The sequence below is a fragment of the Anser cygnoides genome, chromosome 4 (genome assembly GCF_040182565.1).
Source record: "Anser cygnoides isolate HZ-2024a breed goose chromosome 4, Taihu_goose_T2T_genome, whole genome shotgun sequence".
NCBI lineage: Eukaryota > Metazoa > Chordata > Aves > Anseriformes > Anatidae > Anser > Anser cygnoides.
The window spans coordinates 75,118,288-75,139,362 of record NC_089876.1 but is presented as its reverse complement, the minus strand read 5'-3'; the positions used below and the strand labels follow the sequence as shown (position 1 = coordinate 75,139,362).

Below are 21,075 nucleotides of genomic sequence, written 5' to 3'. Positions count from 1 at the left end.
CAAGAGCAAGCTCTGGAAAATGTTAAGTAATGAAAAATTAAGATTTGAAAGATGCTTGCTGAAAGCAAGTACACTTGCCCAGGCACATTTCCTCTCCTGAACTAGACCACCTGAGCGTTTGCAGGATTTGGTCCTGTGCACGAGGCCCTCTACCAGTGTACAGCACACCAACCACCCCTTTTGCCATGGACTGCCTAAAAGAAGTATTACGCAGTCAGATGGCTAACCAAAGTAGCGGTTACTGTCATGCTACTTTGTCAAAGTCTGGCTAAGGCTTCAGAGCCTGACAAAAAAGAAAAATAGAAGTTCATCTATCACAAGGTTACCTCGTTTAAAAACACAACTTTAAAGATGGAGGTCATATATTAAGGGCTGGAAGCTCTGAATCAACAGTGGTTGTTAGCTACACCGCTCTTCGTGCTGGGCTTTGCCCCTCCTCGTGATAAAACACTACCTTTTGCGACTCGTCAGGATACAACAGCCTGCAGTGACAAGCAAGGAAGCAGCCATTGAAACCAAGGTTAAGTTCTACCTGATGCTCTGAGTGGATCTAGCATGAATTTCCTCCTCCATTGTCCAAGCCAACAAGTGTTACGAAATGACTGAACAGCTGCCTGCATTCACCCCTGGGAAATAAAGAAGGCAAGAGCGTGGCTCTCTCTTTTCATGCTGGCACATGGACCAGAGCACAAACTCCTTTTTGAGAACTGGTTTCTTTGCTGCCTCAACTGCAGAAGTAGAAGATGTGGGGGAAATGAACCTCAGGAGCCTCAGTACAAGCCAAATTAAATTAGCTTAAATCCACGATCCAAGAACATTGCAAAGATGTCTGATACAGATGAGGTTAGTAAAGTTTAAAGAAGGTGAAGGAAGTAGTTGTAAAAGCCCCTTTCCCTGAGGAAATAAAAAGGGTAGTGAAAAGAAAAAGATATGCACGAACATTTTTGGAGGTGGGGAGCATCTGGCACGTTCACATGGCAGATAAGAAGCACATCAGAGGTCAGCTAAACGTTACTAATTAGTTCAGTTTAAAATTCTGTACTGTGGTAACATTCCAGCCATTCATGTTGTGTTTGGCCAAGAGGAATACTTTTTGAGAGGCCCTGGCTTGTGTGATGTGGGAGCATTGCTGTCCTGAGCTCCTGGTGCCTCACGCAGAGCAGTTCAAATCAGGATGATCCCTGTGCTGCAGCCTTGCAGCTGAGTGCTGCTCTCCCACGGGGCTGGCCGGCAGCACAGCCACAAAACTTCTCCCCTTCCCCACAAAATCCTACAGTGACAGGACTCGGGAGGCGACACCTTACTCTGCAAGAAACGCTTGCCTTTATGAGGCAGCACTAGAACTGTTTTGCACTTTACTATAGGTTTCCAATCCTAGACAAACGCTTTTGTGCACTCACTGATTAAATCTCTTTGGATAGAGGGACGGTGGGAGGGGACATCAGTGTCTCCCACCTAGATGACTGCTGCAAAGTAGCATAATTGGGGAAAAGAAAGGTACCAGCTTCGTTAAGGATCATGCTACTAGCACCACGCAAATTCCTACACCCTACAGCACATCTAGAGTATTTCAGCCACTCAGTTACGTCACGCACCAATGTGTATCAAGGATTTCTTTAGCAGGGGATAGAGCAAGAAATAACATGGGTTTAAAGACACTGACTTGATCTGTCCCTATATTGCCTGCTGAAGCCAGTAACAATTGCTGTGCTTGATGCCTATGGGAATCCTGCTTACTGTGCACTCAAGCCTTTGAAGCTGTGTATGGACACCACGGACCTCAAAGGGTAGCAGCTAACCTATATAAAAAACTAATAAATACTTTTCAAAGATTAACTTTTCCTTCTCCTATGTCTGTTATATGGAAAATAACGTAAGCTTATAGTTAGGAAACAAACTTGAACATTTTTACTTGCCTACTTTCAAAGCTCCTATATCCCAAACATTCATATGGAAAGCACTAGCTTCTAAATCTAGCCTTTGGAAAGATTAGAGCAAACACTAATTAAAAATACTCTTTATGCAAGTGATTGTTTTTACCTCATGTAAATAGCTGAAAGTTATCCCCCAGCTTGGAAATTCCAGAGAATACTCACAGCACAAGACAGCCTGGGAAGCGCAGCGCTATAGCCTAAACTAATTTCCACAGAACCCAGTATTTTTAACTATTGCTTCCATTATATTAATGTTCAGGAGCCTTTACTCTTTTTTAAAAACTTTATATTAAAATATTATTTAACTGAATATATTATTTGAATTGTTTAAAAACAATCTGGAAAAAGCCAGAACAGGATTTATCTTCCCAAACTCTAAGTCGGTTTTTGTCTCTAGTTTGAATTTATCAAATTGTCTACAGCAGACAAAATACCAACAGAGAAAACAAAACATTTTTTATAAGGAAGAAATTATTTCACTATGTCATGGTCTAAGGGAACACAGCCCAACAAGTTACTTCATAGATGCCAAAGCAACCAGAAAAAAACTCCCACATTGCTTGTACACCTTCTCTGAGACAGCAAACTTCCTCCTCCTCCTCCATCACTCCTGCAGCTTCATTGTACGTCAAGCTGAAGGAAAAGGGCTGATCCAACACACCCTCCCCATCTCTAAAATTTGCAGCAGAACTAAAGATAAAATTGGGTGTTGAATGTTTCTTGGCAGCTGTATGCAACTCTACATGTGCCAGTAGAGTCATCGGAGGCACGCACTAAAGCTGGCGTAGAAACAGTGCTGTGTCTTTCAGAGCAGTTCTTAAAATGACATGTCCTCATGCTAGGGGAATCTTTAGTATCCTCACCTTTTACGTATCCACTTTCAGAGATGCAGTCCATAAAAATAGCCTCCACAATATTTTCATGCAATTCTACAGTTGCTTAGTCATAAGCATCCAAGACTATTTGGATTCATATAATACAGGCAACATAACAGAGCCTTTAGGAAATCAGACATGGTCCCATTTTACCATTACCATTCTTAAAGCTAAGGAAATATGCTTTCTGAGAGTGACTCTCAAATCCCTGATTTTTGAATCTTCTGAGTATAAGTTACGTTGCATTTCAATTATTTTTCAATAAAATGGCTTTCCTTTCTCCCTCCAAAACTTTCGTCTGAAAATGTAAATAGGTTAAGCACTTACACAGGACAGTATACTCACAAATAATTCAGGAAGGAAAACTGAAATTTTTGGTTGAATTCATCGAGAATTTCTTCCCACGTTTTTGTTATGTCATAGAAACAATTATTTGTGCAGCTTTACCATATGACCAGTTTCAATTCCATGTCTTTGTTCACATTGATAAAATGTTCCAAAAACAACCAACAGAATAGTACAGTGAATGCTTTCACCTTCCCACATCTACAGTTCCAATAAATGAAAGGGTATGTAAATTTACTTACTGAACACATCTCCTCGGGGTTTCTGAGGATCTATCTGGATTCTGTTGTCATCTGTAATTCCTTGGGAAGATGTTGTTTCAATGGGAATATGTGAAGGATATTGTGTTGTTATCACAGGAGTTCTTTGTGGTGGTAGCGTGGGTCTTAACATTGTAGGCTGAGGTGGTGTTGGAGGTGGAGGCCTCGTCACTGGTTTTGTTACCGGCCTTGTCGTCACAGGCACGTACCTCGTGGTTGGCTTTGGCGTGGGTCGAGTTGTTGGCCTTGGCGTGGGTCGAGTTGTTGGCCTTGGCGTGGGTCGAGTTGTTGGCCCAGCTGTTGGTCGAGTCGTTGGTCTGGTCACTGGCCTTTCTGTAATGATAGCAGATACAAATGGTGGTCTGAGGGGTTGGCTTGTGCCTCCAACATCAGGAATCCTATTGGCTACACCAGGGCCTCCCTTAGGAAGCATGCTGTTGCCCTTGAATATATGATATGGACCAGGTGGCTCAATCATAATATTAGGAATAACTGCAGAGAGAACCAAAAAGGGACCAAAATGCACATCTGAGTCTCTCGCTCCAGAAACTTAAGAATATAGTTCATTGACATGAAGAGTCTTTGCTGAAATAATTTCTCTTCTTCTGAATGTTTCTACTAATTAGACACATACTTTAGCATTAACACTAACGAATTTTCTGTACTTCTCATTACAGTATTTTAGAGATGATTTAGAATGACTGAAGGCACACAGTGACTTCCATCCCCACCTCCTCCCAAGCATCAACACTTTCAGAATTGGCAAAACGTACCCAAAAGAGCTGGAGGTAAAAAAAAGCACGGACAGGAAGGGTAGATCTTAAGCCATGCTGTAAAACTGGACAAGTTTTTACTCAGGAGCAGCGCAAACTTAGTAACAATCCAATGTTACCACCATTTTGGTCATGAACAGGCACATACCTTTGGCTTAAGAAAGTATCTTTCAGGCCTCTCCACTTCCTCACAACACTTCTCCTTGTCAACAAGCATTAATCACATTACAGACATTGAACCTAAACCAACTAGCTTTCATTTAAATCCTTCTCTTTGCTGAACACCGGGAAAGTAAGTAAATGGTTTTTTTTCAGCCTACACAAAAAAGAAGAGGTGAACTGAGCACCACCTACAACACAGTGGCATTGCCTGCTATTAATACCACCTCCCTAATATTTCATAAAGAAAGGACAACAGATTTTAATTTTGTTTCACAAAGGGAGTTTCTATAGACACAAAATGCAATAAAATCTGTTTTGTTATTTATAATTTACTCTTTGTTAATAAACCTTTATATCTCACTGGAGTTCTTAAAAGCCCCAGTAAGAATTCAAGTCACATATTGTGTGTGCAAGTGTTTCAAGTATAACAGAGTTAAAATGAAGAACGACTCTTTGTTAAACAATGAACTGTTTGATGATATCAGGTAAAAAAGTTTTCTCTTTGGCCACCTGCTTACTACTATTGTTTCGAATAGCCTGCAGATTTTACATTACGGTGTATTAAAATATCAAATGCACCTTAGGACTAAGCGTGTCCACATATAATTGTAACCATTCAGGTTGTGAAAGATCACCTTAGCAAGGCCACAAAACCGTGATGGCTAAAACCGTCGCAGTTTGCAGTGGTACTGCTCTCTAAAGAGATGGGTGAGTCACCAACGACCAGAACCCGCATACAAACACAGGGTCCTCAAAAAGGTTCTGCAGATCTATCATAGAGCTGCATAGTCCTGAGGGAGGACTGGGGAGAGCTCCAGCAGCCTGTTCAGTACCAAAGGGGATGACTGCTGCTCCCAACAGGGACATGAGGATGGGAATTCTCTTGCAGGGCACTCTTCTAAAGAAATCCTCTCGGCTGTGCTTAGATCTGGGGAGCAGCGGGGAGTGGATGTGGTAAGCTGCTGAAACGGGCATGTTGCAGAACGAACATAATAGCAGCGTATGAGTAATATGCACTGTTTGACCAGACCTACCCTGCTTACTCACTTGTCCTCATTCTGAAGCAATCTCTAGAATGAAGCTGTGAATAGGGTGAGGTGAATTTCTTTCTAATTATGAAAATGTCTCAGAGAGAGGTATTTTTATCAAAGCATGCGAAGACTCAGAAAACTCAGACTACATTCCCTGGCCTTTCTTAAAGTATTAAAAATAGTTGAAAGAAACTGAGCCTGATAGTGTTATATCTCAAAATTTACAACACAGGATTCATGGACACATGTGCTTTTAGAATTGTTTTTTTTAAAGCAGTGTTACATACGTATGCAGTTTGTTCCGTTGTCTCTGTACCCTTCTTTGCACTTGCATTTGTACGATCCTGGTGTATTGTAACACCGTGAAAAACTACCACACTGATGCTGGCCAAGGGAACATTCATCTATATCTGCAACAGAAAGTTACAAAAAAAAGTAATAATTTGCATTAAAGAAATCTGACTTTCTGCTTAACCCTGCAAAAACAGGAACAGTAGTATGATCATTAGGAAAAATACAAATTTCAGAAAATTCAATAAAACTGAATTGACGGTAGAAAAAGGAAACCAGCTGCAAATTAATGTGGTGAGTTTAGGAATACGCACATTCTCAATCACCCAGGTATTAAAACGTTTTATTTTTTTCATAAAATATTTATTCCTTATTACAGATCTAGGTAGAAACTGCTTATACGACATTTCCGTATTGCTAGTAGTATAAGCAAAATCTCCAAATTCTAGTGCTCTGCACAGATTTCTCTCAAAACAGCATACTTAAACATAAACCAATACCTCATTATCTCCACATGATCCTTTTTTCAGTGAAAGGATCATAACCATTGAGGCCATGGGAAACTAAGACAGTGGGATCTGGGAACACCAGAATTACAAGAATTGGGGCCAAATACATGCTTTCAGTTTCGCATTCAATCTATTTCTATGACCCATTCTTTCCTAAAATAGAGATGCAGAGCAACCTAAAACAACCTGCTTCAACACTTCTGCCATAATAAGCAAACATTCCTCTTTAAACCATTAATTTCTGTTTAGAATATGTGTCTCTGTTACATGCACATAAGAAATACATTATTACCATGGCATTGGTATTTGCCTCCGATGTACATTAGATCAAAGCCTTTATGACACCTGCAAATGTAGCTTCCAAAAGTATTGACACAGTGCCTAAATCGTGGGCAGATGACTCTTCCAGTAGCACATTCATCAATATCTGTGGAAACAAAGGAACTGCATTATTTTTCATAACAGTTAAAATACAATCTATAGTATCTATATTAAACTGGTTTCACGTAACAAAAAAAAATGAAGAAGAATAGCCAAAGAACTTCTGAGAAGGTCATTCTGGCTGCAGGCTGGTCAGCCAGCAGTAACACCTGAGCACTTCTGGCTGTGTCACTTCAGCTCAGCTCCTGGTCACATGCCCACATTTTTATGCTTCCCATGCCAGAAGCCTTTACAAATGCTGTGAATGACAAGAGAGGCACCATGAGCATCACCACCGAAGTCTCAGCACTTGCTCTGTAGTCTTGCATCCTGGTGCCCTTCCCCTTGGAAAGGAGATGTTCTCTAACTCTCCACAGAATGCCTTCTTCAAGGCTTCAAAGCACTCATCCTTAGAACTGTGCTGACATTTGTCTGAAGAAAAGCTTTTTCGTGCTACCTGTATAAATTTCTTTTCTCCCACTAAGCCCTGCAAAGTTATAAAGATAGAAATCTGGATTTACAGGTGAGGAATAATAAAATATACCCCAGTTATTCTTTTTTCTGAAACATGCCTGAAACATTGTTCCTGTAGCACAGGTCATGTGTTCCCACTCGAAATAAATTACCATGCAGTAGAAAGTAATTTGCTTTTATAAAAATCTCAGGCATCCCTAGTCCATGACCTGCACACTGAGCCTACCAGAAATCTTCATCTGTTCAGGACTTGCTCTAAGCAAAGAGGGCAGGCTAATGCCAGGGATGCAGTATTTCTGGGTCACCTACCCGTAGTCACCACAGGCCGAATGCTTTGCCAGTACCTGCCCCTCTGCAAGTCCTTACCCTGCAGTACCTGCACCATAGCTGACCCCTCTGTCATGGGGATGTTGGCTACGTAAAGTGACCTTCAGGTCTCAGAGGTGCTGAGGTACGTGGCTCCGTTTGCCCTGCCAGGGAGATGAAGCAACATCCAGGCAAGGAGAAAGGACTGGGAAGCCGTGTGATGGTCAGCCAACGTCTGATGCCTCTCAGCTCCCTGAAGCTGCTGTTCTTCATGCCAAGTATGCCGGGCTGAGGCCCGAGGAGCAGCCAGCACTCACCCAGGTCTGCTCTCGCTGTCTGCAGAGCTCTCGGCAGGAGATCAGGCTGATACACAAAAGCCACACACAGCCACTCACTCTGTAGCCCTTGGAAACCGAGCTGCAGCCTGCTAAGTACTTGAAGCTTAATTCTTCACTGAGGTGGGGACCTGCCACGCACAGCTGCCTCTGACGCACACCGCTTCTGACGTTCGTTGGTTATCTGCGGGGCACAGTTCAAGCCTCTGCTCCGCAGCTCTATCGGGCTCTTCATCTATGGGAAAGCAAGATTTTGCTCTCCACGCAATTCTTTTTCCAAAAAGGAGCACTTCAGCAGCAGGTGTCAAGAGTGCAAAACAAACTCCGAGTGATTGATGCCTTGCTGCTTGTGAAAGAGGCCTGAGCAAGGCAGAGAGAAGCCTGAATCTCTTACACAGCACAGGAGAAACGTTACCACCGACATACGGTTGCTCTGACACACTCAAGTATTCGTGATTAATAAAGAATGGTTCAAACAGGGAACTAATAGAAACAAATCTGCTGGTTAATTAGGGCAGCTACCTGGGACAGGCGAGATGTAGCTTCAGGTTCTCTGAGCTGTTTCCCATAAGCTAAAAGTAACCTCGAGCCATGAATTACTGCCCAGATGGGCTCTCCCAGCAGCAACTGCTGGCACCATCCCACCCTGCATAAGGAATTAGTGAGGACAGAAGGATACAGCCCTTCAGCTCCCACCCTCCTGGCCCACCAGACTGCTCTGACACAGCTCTGCACTACTCTCAGGCTGGAGCACTCCTGCAATGCTTCAGGAAAGGGCTGAACAGGAAAGAAAATGAAGCCAACACAGGGCACACACCTGAACCTTCCTACAGACCTGCCTCTTGGTTTAAATATATTATTAACATTCTAGGCTCTGAGGACATTATTAACATTTTTACAAATGCTACCATGTTCCTTACCAGCATTTAATTTACAAGCCACAATTTTCTACCCTTTATTCAAATATTATTTCAATGCTGCATATTTCAGACTCTTGATTACTCTGATGATTTTTAATTATTATTTATTTTTAAACCACGGCTTCAAAAAACAATTCAGTAGGAAAAATATTAGTCACTGAGCATATTTCATGATGGCATGGATTATGTTCTTTAAAACCTAAGGGAGCTTGTCCTGCCTTTCTTTCTGTACAAAACCATTTTTTTTTGCAAATTCACATAAGGTAAGAAGCGTGCTGAGAGTGCTGTAGTCGTATTGTTTAATTTTCTAGGCAATGATACAACCTAAAGACATAGGACTGAACCGCTCATCGATACACTATTGAAAACTGACACAAAATTAATGGGAAAACATTGCAAATGTTTACTACTTACGTTTAATATAAGAAGTGGGGTGGATGCTCTTTACTGGTGGGAAAAACACTTTTTGATCATTAGCTAGAAGATGGCATGTAAGTGCTTACGGTTAGTCTCCTCCAGCTCTCAAACAGCACAGACTGTCGCTTCCTTCAAACCGACAGACCTGTGCCAATTCACACCTGGGCCAAATGGTGCAGAGGCTGTTTCCCTTTACCTGCTGCAACGCTCTGTGGCTGCTATGCTTCCTATGAAAACCAGGGCACGAGGGGGTGATTTGCATTCTGATCAGCCCGGTCTGCAATGGAGGCGCGTGCCCAGACCTAGCATCAGGGAGCTGCTCCAAAGGCAAGTAGTGCAGACAGAACCTCATGACTGTCGTAGTCAGAGTTCGATAGAGAAGCAGAATTACAAGCTGACCTGCTTCGATCCCGCTGTGAATAAGGCCATATTACCAACCCAAAAAAACTATGAGGCTGATTTTAAAAGAATTTGATTTTTAGGTTTATAAGGGTGTATTTTCAAGATCCTATTCACAAGCAAAGCAACTAGAAAGACTTTATTTTGCAGTGAAAGTTATCATTTTCAGTGCTCAAATAACTACAGACCTTCTAAAGCTGAAATGTATATATTGTTAATTTCATAAAATTAAAAACCCAGTCAAAAGAGCTGACAACATAGTTTGATGACTGATTTATTGATTCAAGAATCCTTAATTAGTCAATTAATCCCTAACTTCACTGAACATTTTGCTGAATTCTTTTTCAATTTGTTGTTAGTTTAAGTGATTTACCTTCATAGGCAAATTGTTCGGTTGCTCTTTACTGTCTGGAAGGAACATTTTAACGAGAGAATGATCAGCATGGGTTAAACTAAGAATAGAATAATGCCTAGAGGAATTTCCACCTGTGCTAAAAATAAGCATTAAATTCCCAGCTGTCTTTCAAATTCCATTCAAACTAGGATTTCACAAGCTGCAGCCAATAGACGCTTCAATTTTCTTACTGTCATCTACATCGTTATTTCCTTACTGCTTCTACACTGTGGTAGTATCTGTACACTCCTTGGAACTGATGTGCTCCCCAGCAGTGATGGGGTTGTACACATATGAGGAAAAAATGAAGTTCTAGCCCCAAATAACTTTGACTCTTGGTGGTATTTACTGGTTTAGTGCAACTCGAACTTGACAGAGAAATTACACTTGAATGCATGTCACAGTCATTTGTTACCAAAAAAGAGCTCCACATCATGCGTATGACCCATGAAGGACATAGGTAGTCTCTTGCTATGACTACCTCCTCTGCATTGTGTAAGCCTGCTCTGAAATTTTTGTAGATTTTAAAAACAGGATACAAGATCAATCTGAATGATGCATACAAATTGAAATGCGGGTACACAGTTCTTCACCTTAATAGAAAAAAAATGTTGTGTTTTTTTGGGTTTTTTTTGTTTGTTTGCTGGTTTTTTTTAAATCTACTGGTGTCATATTGCTGGTCAGAGTATTAGACTTCTGGATTACAAGTGTACTTTGTTTATTTCAAAGTAAGTATGAAGTTTGTTTGAACTTCTCATAGAAATGCACCCACTAGGAGAATCTCAAGTATTTTTTTTTAGCAAATTTCTACATTTGGTACAATTTGCTTGAATTCCTACTTACAATCACTCAGCTTACTACGACATGGTACAAGTCTTTTGCAAAGATCTCTATCTGCCATGTCTACAGTGAGACTAATCACAGTACAATCTCTTTAGCATGTGACAATGTGTGTTTGTTTTTTTTTTTCTGATTGCTATACCCATTCTTTTGCATGCATAGACATGCCAATTACACTCTTACAGCTGAGCCTGCTCCTCACATCAGAAGATCTAGATTCTGTCCCTTGCTCTGCCACCAAGTTCTCGGTCAGCATGGGTAAGTCACTTTGAGAAACACCACCCCTGTGGACAGCCATGACACCCAATTGGATGATTAGGGCATCCATACTCTCTTACATTCTTTCAGTACAATTCTGCATGGTTGTTAGAGGTTACGAAACAGTAGCACTGCGTAGGATATAAATAGCAAAATCACTGGAGCATCATGCCTACTCGGGATGTATAGTTAATGACTAATGAAATCACGTCATGCTGTTCTTCAGACCATAGTAACGTGTGGCACAATACAGTCTGATTAACCACGAGCACCTCTTCCATGTTCAAGAATGTGAGAACAGTATATTTCATTTCCATACTGTACGAATTCCTGAGTTTAACTTGGAGTTTTCACAGTTAGGCAAGAAAGACAGGAGCCTAAATCCCATTAATACTGAGTGTACAGAGACCTTTACCTTGGTTATCCCAATCCTTATTAGCAATGTCTTTAAACTGCATGGATAATGCTTTCAAAATACACCTGATAAACTCTTGAAATGCATTTAGGGTAAGGCTGAAAAGTCTCTTGGGGGAAAAAAAAAAAGAAAAAAAGAAATGTGCATCTGATCACCTACCTATGCAGGTTCTACCATCAGGCCCCAGCTGCAGTCCTGGAGAAGGACAGCGGCAGCGCACTTCTCCTTTCAGCACATCACAGCCATACTGACAGTTTGCCATTGAGCAAGAAAGGGCATCTAGGGAAAAATAATTGAATGTGTTAGATAAGGGATCTGACCGGAACCAGAAAGTCACTGAAATCTTTGGAGAAGTAAGACACAGTATAGATATAATAGAAATGGAGAAACACCTGTAGAATTTGACAGGTATTCATTCATGCCTTAAAAGAGCAACTGCAAAAAAGAAAGACAAAAACCAAAACACCACAATTGTAGTAAGTTGTGTCATGGAAAGTAGCGCTCACGAAGAAAATAAATTCCATTGTGTACAATATCAACATTTCAAAATAGAAGTACCTTTAATTAAAGGTCATCTCTCCCCTTCCCTTTGTCCAGGCACTCAAAATATCTACTTTTATGTGATGAAGTAGGAACCTCATCTCCAGAGAGATGACAGTACAATTTTATACCAGTCAGACAACCAACATCTGCAGCTTTAATGATTTTACATTTATAAGGACATAATACAACAGAACTGCAGGTGTCTTGCTGCAATGAAAACAGCAAGCACTTGTCTCTGAAGGACAATTATCAGTGATTTACAGCATTGAAGAATGCTTCTGGGAAAACTTGTAATAAAACTAATAAAATCAAACTATCTGCTCTTGTTTTGTTCAGCCTAATTTCATTAGGAAAAAAAATAAAAAAAAGCAGCTCATTTTATGCAATTGCCTGATTTCAAGCAAGATTAATCTTTTACTGTAGGACTCATCTTAATTTCATAAAAGTTTCCCAGGGAAGCCCAAGCAGGGATCTTGAGGAGACTGCAAAAAGAAAGCAACAAGCCTTGCCGTACTGGAGCACGTTCCATCCGGCATCAGCATGTAGCCGTTCAGGCAGTAGCACTTATAGCTGCCGTAGGTATTCATGCACCGGTGTTTGCATGGCCGGGGCTTCAGTCCACACTCGTTTAGATCTGCAACAAAGAGTACAAGGGAAGGGGACAAGAAACAAAAACATAGTAAGGATGTGTGAAAAGAAATACGAGATCAAATTCCTGGAGAAAGAAGGAAAAATGCGGCAATTAGCTTTTTAGATGCAGTCCAGCTGATAGCAAGTGTTCAGAACAAACTGCATGAAGCGCTGTTCAGTCCTCCTGCGAAGTGGAATATGTTTTTCTGTTTCACAGATACCCTTTCAGAAAAATGATTTAAAAAATCGCAGTACTAGCATTAAATTAAGCACTGACAGAAGTTTCATTAGCAAGTCTACAAGCTCAGGCTGCCCAGATCTTGCCACTATCCATGTTGATCTGATGACTTGGACCAGCCAGAACTCCAGAGGAGGAGAAAGAAAATTTCACTGCTGCAATCGCTATCAGCAAGTCTGATAGTGATTCAGTGATTTGCTATCATGCTTCAAAATTAGTTGCAGAGGAAGGCAGGAAAACCGATTTGAAGCCACTTAAAACAATCTCATGGAGAACATGTTTTCCTTACCATCTACGAAATACTGAAAAAACTACCTGACACCAGTGATATTTGTCAAGGACTATGCCTAAGGGCTAATATTTCAGATTTACAATTTAATACAGAATTCATGACATAACTTGTAAATATTCAGCCCATGATTTTCATATCAGTTGACAGGGTTTCTAACAAGATTGATCTGGAAACCCTTCAGAATTCTCTCCCAAGAATATGTTAATTTTATTGGGTACAACGGAATAATTCTCCACAGAACTTAGTTATTTGTATATTGACAAGTAAGGATGAAAAAATAGGTGAACATAATAAATGTATTCACAAATCCAGCCAGCAAGTACTTAACTGAATTACGGGCCCTCATCTCCAGTATTGCATAAGGCTGCCTGGAGTGTTGTTACAGTAACAGAGAGAGTGGTATTTCCAGGAACTTTTCAAAGAGCCACCTCCACTATTAAACACATTCTCATGAAGTGTCACCAACGTAACCCAAAACCATCCTCAAGGATTTTGCTGGTACCTGTAAATGAGCACTCTACTATGTCACGGTTGTTACCGAGAGCTCCAGAAGTGTTAGAAAATCAAAATCTATCATCTTCAGAGTTATTTTGTTTTCATCTTCATGGAGCCAAGGAAGAGCAAGCATCATCATATATGCCTCTCCCCACAACCTGTCTCCTAACTGATTTCATTTTCCAAGGCCTTGGGAAGGGCAGCAGGTTAAGGGATAAGGATACCTTCTGCTCCCTTCTGCTGGGACGGGGTAATGGTAAGGGATACAATTTTTCCCTTCTTCCTGCAAGAGTTCTGGAAAAGATTTTCCTAGGAAACCCGAAGGAGAATGTTCACTCCTACAGCTGCAAGGAAGACCAGGTGAATGTAGGCAGGACTTCAGAGAGGAAAAGCTGCCAAAATGAGGGCTGGACCTGTGCCCTGGAAATGAGGAGTGATGACCTTCTCTGCAGTCTTTCTGCAGAGCACACGTTGCAGAAACAGCATCCCCTTCAAACTCTCTCACTCTTCAGGAGGTTAAAAACATTTCTGGAGATGCTCGGAGAACATACTTCTCCCAGCAGGCACCAATACCAGAATCATAAAATGCACCTGCCGTGTTAGAGAGAAACAGCTGTAGAAGAGACGGACGTTTTCTACTGTGAAATCGGGACCTTCAGCTAAGAGTTCTGAGTATCAGTACAGTATGTGCACAGGCCAAACTGGAGAGCAGATGATGCTGATGCTGAAGGGGGAGGACAAGTTATTATTGTGAAAATCTTTATAGAAAAAAAATTATATAAAATGCTTAATAATAAACTGGTAAAAGGTTGGATTTTGGGAGGCAAACTTCTCTAGGCAACACAAAAGGCTTTTTTTTTTTTTGAATTCTGTAAAAATATTATCTGTTAAAATATTAAAATTATTATTATTAAATAATAATATTATTAAATTATTAAATTAAATATTATTATTAAATATTATAAAAATATTATTTCTGTAAAAATATCCTCCTGATAAATATTACAATTGCACTAACATATTTCCTACATATCCAAAAAGTTAAAAAAAGTTAAAAAGTTATTACTAAATGGAATAATATTGCTGGAGTTTGACTTACAATTCATGGAAGTATCTGCACTGAGCCTACACCATTGATTGAGGTTCAAGCTCAAGAATAATCTTGAATTAAGAAAAAGAGAATTTCTTAAGTCTAAAATACATATATTTTTCCTGCTTTGTACAAAACCCATTACTTCACAAAATAAATACATAACAGAGATAAGTATGAAATACTTTACTCGAAGTCGGGACAGGATGAGGAAAGTAATGGTGAAATGAAGCTGCAGGGCAGGATTTTAATAGTACTTGTATGATCTGCAAGTGGTTACATCCCACTGCACTTCAGGTCTAAGTTGAGAAACTCCCAAAGATGCTACCTTTAAGAACTGTCTCTCACTTATAGAGCTATTACCACAGATTCAGAGTTGCAAGACGTAAGTATTAATGGCTGTTCTCAGTTTAAAATCTGCCATCTTCCATAAAGTATAGATTACATTATAGCCCTTAAATAACTGGAGTCCCACAGTACTCTGAATGCTATATAATTTGGTACAAAATATTCTTAGTACAGAAATGAAAGCTCAGGTGTTGACAAATAGATGACTATTAGTAACATACTCTGAGAATAAGCTGATCTGAAAAGGTAGATGCATCAACTGCATTAGGATATCACATCGCATGCATTTTGTTTGTGAAATTTTGACTAAATTATTTGTTCACTTCATTCTGTTTCTGCCTGTAAATAAATGCTGTCTGATCAGCTTTTTACTCCTTTGATTCAGAACTTAAAATACATGGCTGTGAATAAAATGCCTGCACCTTTAAACAGTCAGATTTTTTAACCTTGGTTGCCATCACAGAAGGCTAAGGTCACAAGGCATCAGAAATAAGCTGCTAGCACAGCTCCATGCTAAATCTAAAACTCATGTGTCATGGGTTTTCACTTCTGCCTTTGACATTAGCTATTGAGAGGATGACGTTTTTAAACTTATGGAGTCAGAAGAAATGCTGCTGTTCAGGAAAACACGTACTGGCAGCGCTCTGGCTCCTGAAAAGCAGAGCCAGCCTCCAAACTGGCTGTGTTAAAGCACACTGCTCAGCCCACTTTATTTTCCCCGAAGTGCAACTTGTCTTTTTCTCCTTTTCAGCAGCAAAGACAGGCACGTACTCTGAAAGCACACAGTGAGCACCACTCAGTTTCCAGCAGGCACACTTATTATATAATTACTGGTAGGTCTTCCTGGTTCTCTATAAAGGCCCGTGTGAACATGCTGACAGCTCCCTCCATCTACCCCCTTGCTCCCATAATCCGTGACAGCGTGCTTCCCGCAGAACAGTCCGGATATACTGCACGTGGATGGGGGAGCACTGAAACATTCCTGCTATTAATATACTCTATCTGCTTCAGATGTGTTTCTTGCTCCTTAAAGAAGGTCTCCTTTTTTCAAGAACAGGTTCAGGCTAATGTTAGCAGTCAAAAAGCCAGCTATAGCAACATACCTCTTGAACATATGCTGGTTTTAAAAAGGTCAGGTTACTTACCCAAAGATATTGATTGCATACTTCAAACAACACATATATAAAGATATCTCAGTACAAATGGCTATGCATCAAAAGAGGAAAAGAGAAAACATTAGAAGTTTCCTCTAAAGAAAAACAATTTGGAAACTAAAATGTATAAACTCAAATGTATAGATCAATTTTCGCACTGGAATTTAAAACATAAAGACCAACACTATTGAAGCGTTTAACAAGTTCCTTTAATTCCTCTGCAGGAATACACCACCCTGTTGGCACTATGGAAAGCAGGTCCATAACAGAAGCACAGGCAGCTGAGCACAAGTATTTCATTTTTAAAGAAAAGAAAGAAAAATGTGAATGCAAGGAAATGACAACATATCTGTGCTGGAAAATCCAGATGGGACTTCTCTGACAACTGCGTCGCACATGATCTTGGATAACGACCAGCTTTGATGCACACCCAACACTGGAGTGCATAAGCATATCTTCCTAGGAAGACACAGCACGCTCTGCTATTATCTTTAATTAGTTTCCGCAGTAGACTCCAACACTTGAACCTTCTCTCTGCATTTTTCTCCCTGTTAGCTAGCTTGAATCAGTAAACACAGAAGTCAAGTATTCGATACCAAGTCTACTCAGGCTGAGACAGAAGAAAGCCACTGGCCAGAAACAAAGTCAAAAAATAATCTGTCGCCCATACTACAGAAAAGTAGGTCAGCTTTCATTCCCAGCAAGTATCAACACACTACCACATTAAATGTCTTTATGACAGATTTGTGTCACTCTGAAGGGTTTTCCTCTCATCTCTTAGTCTGATTAACTGACAGCTGCCAAATGCAGAAGTTAACGATTCCCATTTTCTTCAACTTCTAGCCTTATATAAATCACAGTTTTGTCTTTATCTGACCTGATAAACATTTTCCTTCGTTCTCAGTTTACGAAGGAACTTAGAAATAAATTTAAAAGTGCAGGTCCTGAAAGAAGAGCAGGGGAAAGAAACAAAAGCAAGATACAACAGTGAGTAGAGTGGAGAGTCAAGCCCTTTCAGACTACAGGCATGCAGTATCAAGGAAATACAATCAGTTATTTGCTCTGCATGCTAATGACACGGCAGGTTCAGCTTTCGCATCACAGCCATCGGTCTGTCAGCCTCCAACCCCTTTGCAAGAAATTCTGTTATTGTTTCAAGCCGTGCAGGGAGAAGGAGCACGCCGCCTGAGATGCGGGACCATCTCACCCCTTGAAGGTGTATTTCTTGCATGCTGATCCAGGGGGCGGAATAGACGCGCTTCACTGCTCTGAGCAGGCGGACTTGTATATGGTTGCTCATCTTCACAGGGTGGGAAGAAGGCATAATAAAAATGAAGTGACCAAATCTTTGTCATATGCATTACTTTATCAATAAGGGGAAAAAAAAAAAAAAAAAAAAAAGGAAAAAAAAGGCAATGACAAGAATTGCTTTACAAAAAATACAAAGAAGTAAACTTTTGCACTGTGTTCCTGGAACAAACAGAATAAGAAGATGAGAAGTTGCAGAACAGATGCTTTATATTCTTTATTTAAAGACAACCTTTTCCTACCACAGGAAGTAACCTACACATGCTTCCAAACGCGAGTAAAAATTGCAAGTTTTCAACTGTTTATATTTGTCTGTGAATACAGATCTTATTGAAGAGTTGGTATTACTTTTCTGGTGAACACATTTTGTAAGAAGTACTAGTCCCCCTGTTATTACTATAAACTAGAGAGCTGGCAGAGGGTATTTTCTTTCAGAATGCTCAGCTTTTTTCTTAATTGGTTAGAGCTGTAAACCTGGGATTAAAAAGCTAGAAGGGAAACACTGAAGTCACTTAGATTTGAAAGCACTGTGGTGAGAGCGTGGTTATCTATTGTACAAAGTCACTGCAATAAATTGCTGACAATAGCAATGTAATAAGAAAGATGATCCTAATTCCTGAGTGACCTAAAGCAAGGTCTAGATTGCCACTGGAAAGGGACAAGCCTTCAGGCACCATCACACAGTCCAAGTTCAACAGTCCTGCTGTGAGGCTGCGTAGTTCTTTTGGGTTGATGCATGGAATACAGCTTTATCTTTGAGGCCCGTGCCTGTTCATCAGCACTCATACTCAAAGAATGTCTTTCACCAAGAATCTGAGCATACTTTAAAGCCCAATGCCACGCATATCCTAGAAAGACTTCCATCTCTGCAGAACTCCAACATTTCTTCTGCCAACACCCTTACTTCCTGTTATTACTAATTATTATTCTAGAACAGAAATGAGAAAGATATCCCCTAGACTGAACAGGAGAGCTGCTATATGAAGGTATAATAACACAGGTCACGCTTACCCTGTATGTAAGCGGGCTTCAGGAGATGCCCACACTTCTAATCCACCCAGCCATCCAGACTGTGCCATGCTCAGCCCCCCTCCCAGGCACACATTCAGATTTCCTCCCAGCAAAAGCAGACTCTGCATCAACTGTGCACATTCGGGTCTCATCTTAATGTGGAATTAGCACGTGGCAAGAATGCATACCCTGGCCCCAGGAACAGCCATGTAATGTAGAACAGATGTAGGCTGTAGTCACCTGAACTGATGTACCTTTGGGACAACACCATCAGCAGGCATCTCAGAAATCTCGTGGACGTATGTCATGGCAACTTTGTCACCAATAGCATGCAAGAATATTTGATCAATAGTGGCTAAAAGACTTACTTTAATCATTTATCACATTTTTCTGTCTTTGGCATTTAATGGAAAGTGAATAGTTCAAGCCTACACAGTCCACCAATTCGCACAGCATTCTTCTGATATTGTTAAAGCAATCAATACATATAAAAATGGTTACACATACATGTAACAACAGCACTGTTTTCTCAAAAAGTTCCAGACTGACCAAAACAGGCATAGAATAAAATCATATAATCCTATCCTTTACAATCAGTCCAGAGTAAAGGGAAAAGGAGATAAAAAATAATGGATGACAAAATAAATGAATCTTCAAATAATAGTTTTTTGAAGGATTAGTAAATCTGAAAACAAACATATATCTATTTTGAAAGAAAACAATTCAATATAAAATCAACACACCAAAAGAAGGTTAGCAACACCAGGGCACATTTTTAAACAAACAAAACATTTTAGTTCTTCAGGTAAGATTATTCTACCATACATCCTAAGCACTGTCAGAAAACATATGAACATTTTCTGTAGGCTGGAACAAATGAAAAAGGGAAGTGTCTTAATGAGATAACTGTGTATGCGAACAAGTCTTAGGCATCAAAATCTAATTCTGTATTACAATTTTGCTTTATGCTATGTGATCCTTATACTGCTACATGTTTTAATAATCAATTTTTGGCAAAAAAAACAAACAATGAAACTAAGGTGATAATTCAATAAGATAACATTTCATCTTTCCAACTTTTATTTACACAATGCAGTTTATTGCTAGCTACCTAGTTCAGGATTAGAAACACAAAAATGAGAATGAATCCCGGAAATTGTTTTTAATTAAAGAAATATTATTTCACTATCCAAACCTGAGCATTGTGACCTCATGAAATAACAGCTCTGAACACAAGATTACCAAATTACCTGATTCAGATTCAGGGCAGCAGGTAGATACATACTTGATGATAATCACATTAATTTCACCTGAACAAAAGCAATTGCTTTCCTTGGATCGTCCCACTGCAGATGCCATTTTCTCCACAAACATAAGCCCCGTATCAGAAAACTACAGCAGTAACAGGGCTGGTGTATGAGCTTGTTACCCTCTGCCTGCAGGCAACACACACAGCATTCGTGGGGGCGGGAGTCAACAATACCTCTGTGATTTCACAAAGAAATTCTCTTTCTTTGACTTCGCTTTCTTACCTTGATTGCAGGTTTTTCCAGTGTATCCCGGGTGGCACTTGCACTTGTTTGGCCCAACGCATTCACCATGTTTGCACCCTGGCTGGCATATAGCTGCAAACAGAAGAACACTCATTACTCTTCCATTCCAGTCCCGACTGACAGTGCATTACTTTAAAACAAATGGCAATGACCTAACAAAAATTGTACCATTTATGTTCCTCCCTTAAGCATCATTATGTGTCTCAAATACCACTGTTCAAACAACAGATGCACATTCAAAAATAATTGCCACCCCAATACACGTGGGAAGAACGAGATCCTCATTAGTATTCTATTTTTGTACAGCAGGAGGTTGTGCTCTTTCCAGGATATTAAACTCTTTTAGTACCTCATCAGCTAGCAGACAGCATGCCTTCACTTGTGCTGCGTGTTTGTGTGCTGTGATTCACGTCACTACATTTGGTAAAGCTCGAATATGCCCTGGCTATACAGGAATGTGTGCATCAATGTCATAGCTGACATGCAAACTGAGCCACAGTTCAGTCACCAGTAGCAGCAGTACAGGTCCTAGTATTCACAGGTTTCTTCTGAGACTTCTAAGCAACATCCTTTGTCCACTTACTAACAAATGTTTTGCCTGAATCTGTCCCTCTCAGGTGTTTGGATTATGGCATGGGAATTACTTTTGTTTTTCTTCTTTTGGAGAAAAAAATGGACTGGGTAAAAGCAAAAGCAACACTATAATATGCTGCTTTATCACTGCATGCATCCAAGTCACTTCCACTCAGAACATTTCATGCATTTATTACCAATCCTGCTGTACAGATACACTCACAGAATGTGAATTTATGTTCTATTTGCTTCCAAAGTCAAGTTTGCCAGGTAATTTCTAATTCCCCAGATGGAGCACAAATACAGAACTCCATGAAGCAATAGTTATGAAACCATCTTTGGTACCTCCCTCAACATAACACAAATAAAATGCTTAAACTTTTAAAATAACATAAGCACTGCTTTTGAAGAAACATAAGAATTCATCCACAAATTTATTTCTACTGAGCTAGGATTATTTCTTAGATGCTAACAGGAATATT

General features: G+C 40.1%; 1 protein-coding gene across 4 annotated transcripts in view; it reads right to left on the bottom strand.

Moving 5' to 3' along the window:
• The window catches only part of NPNT (nephronectin), a 50,700-nt gene that overhangs the window by 13,955 nt on the left and 15,670 nt on the right, over positions 1-21,075 (bottom strand). For 2 of the 4 annotated variants that reach the window (XM_066996836.1, XM_066996837.1), the window contains 7 exons: positions 20,000-20,092; positions 17,356-17,448; positions 12,416-12,535; positions 11,518-11,637; positions 6,473-6,607; positions 5,668-5,790; positions 3,397-3,747 (listed from right to left, as the gene is read on the bottom strand). In XM_066996836.1, coding sequence (XP_066852937.1) covers positions 3,397-3,747; positions 5,668-5,790; positions 6,473-6,607; positions 11,518-11,637; positions 12,416-12,535; positions 17,356-17,448; positions 20,000-20,092 — 1,035 coding nt within the window. The remainder of the gene's footprint in view (positions 1-3,396; positions 3,748-5,667; positions 5,791-6,472; positions 6,608-11,517; positions 11,638-12,415; positions 12,536-17,355; positions 17,449-19,999; positions 20,093-21,075) is intronic. The other 2 variants (XM_048066440.2, XM_048066441.2) reach the window with 1 other exon arrangement.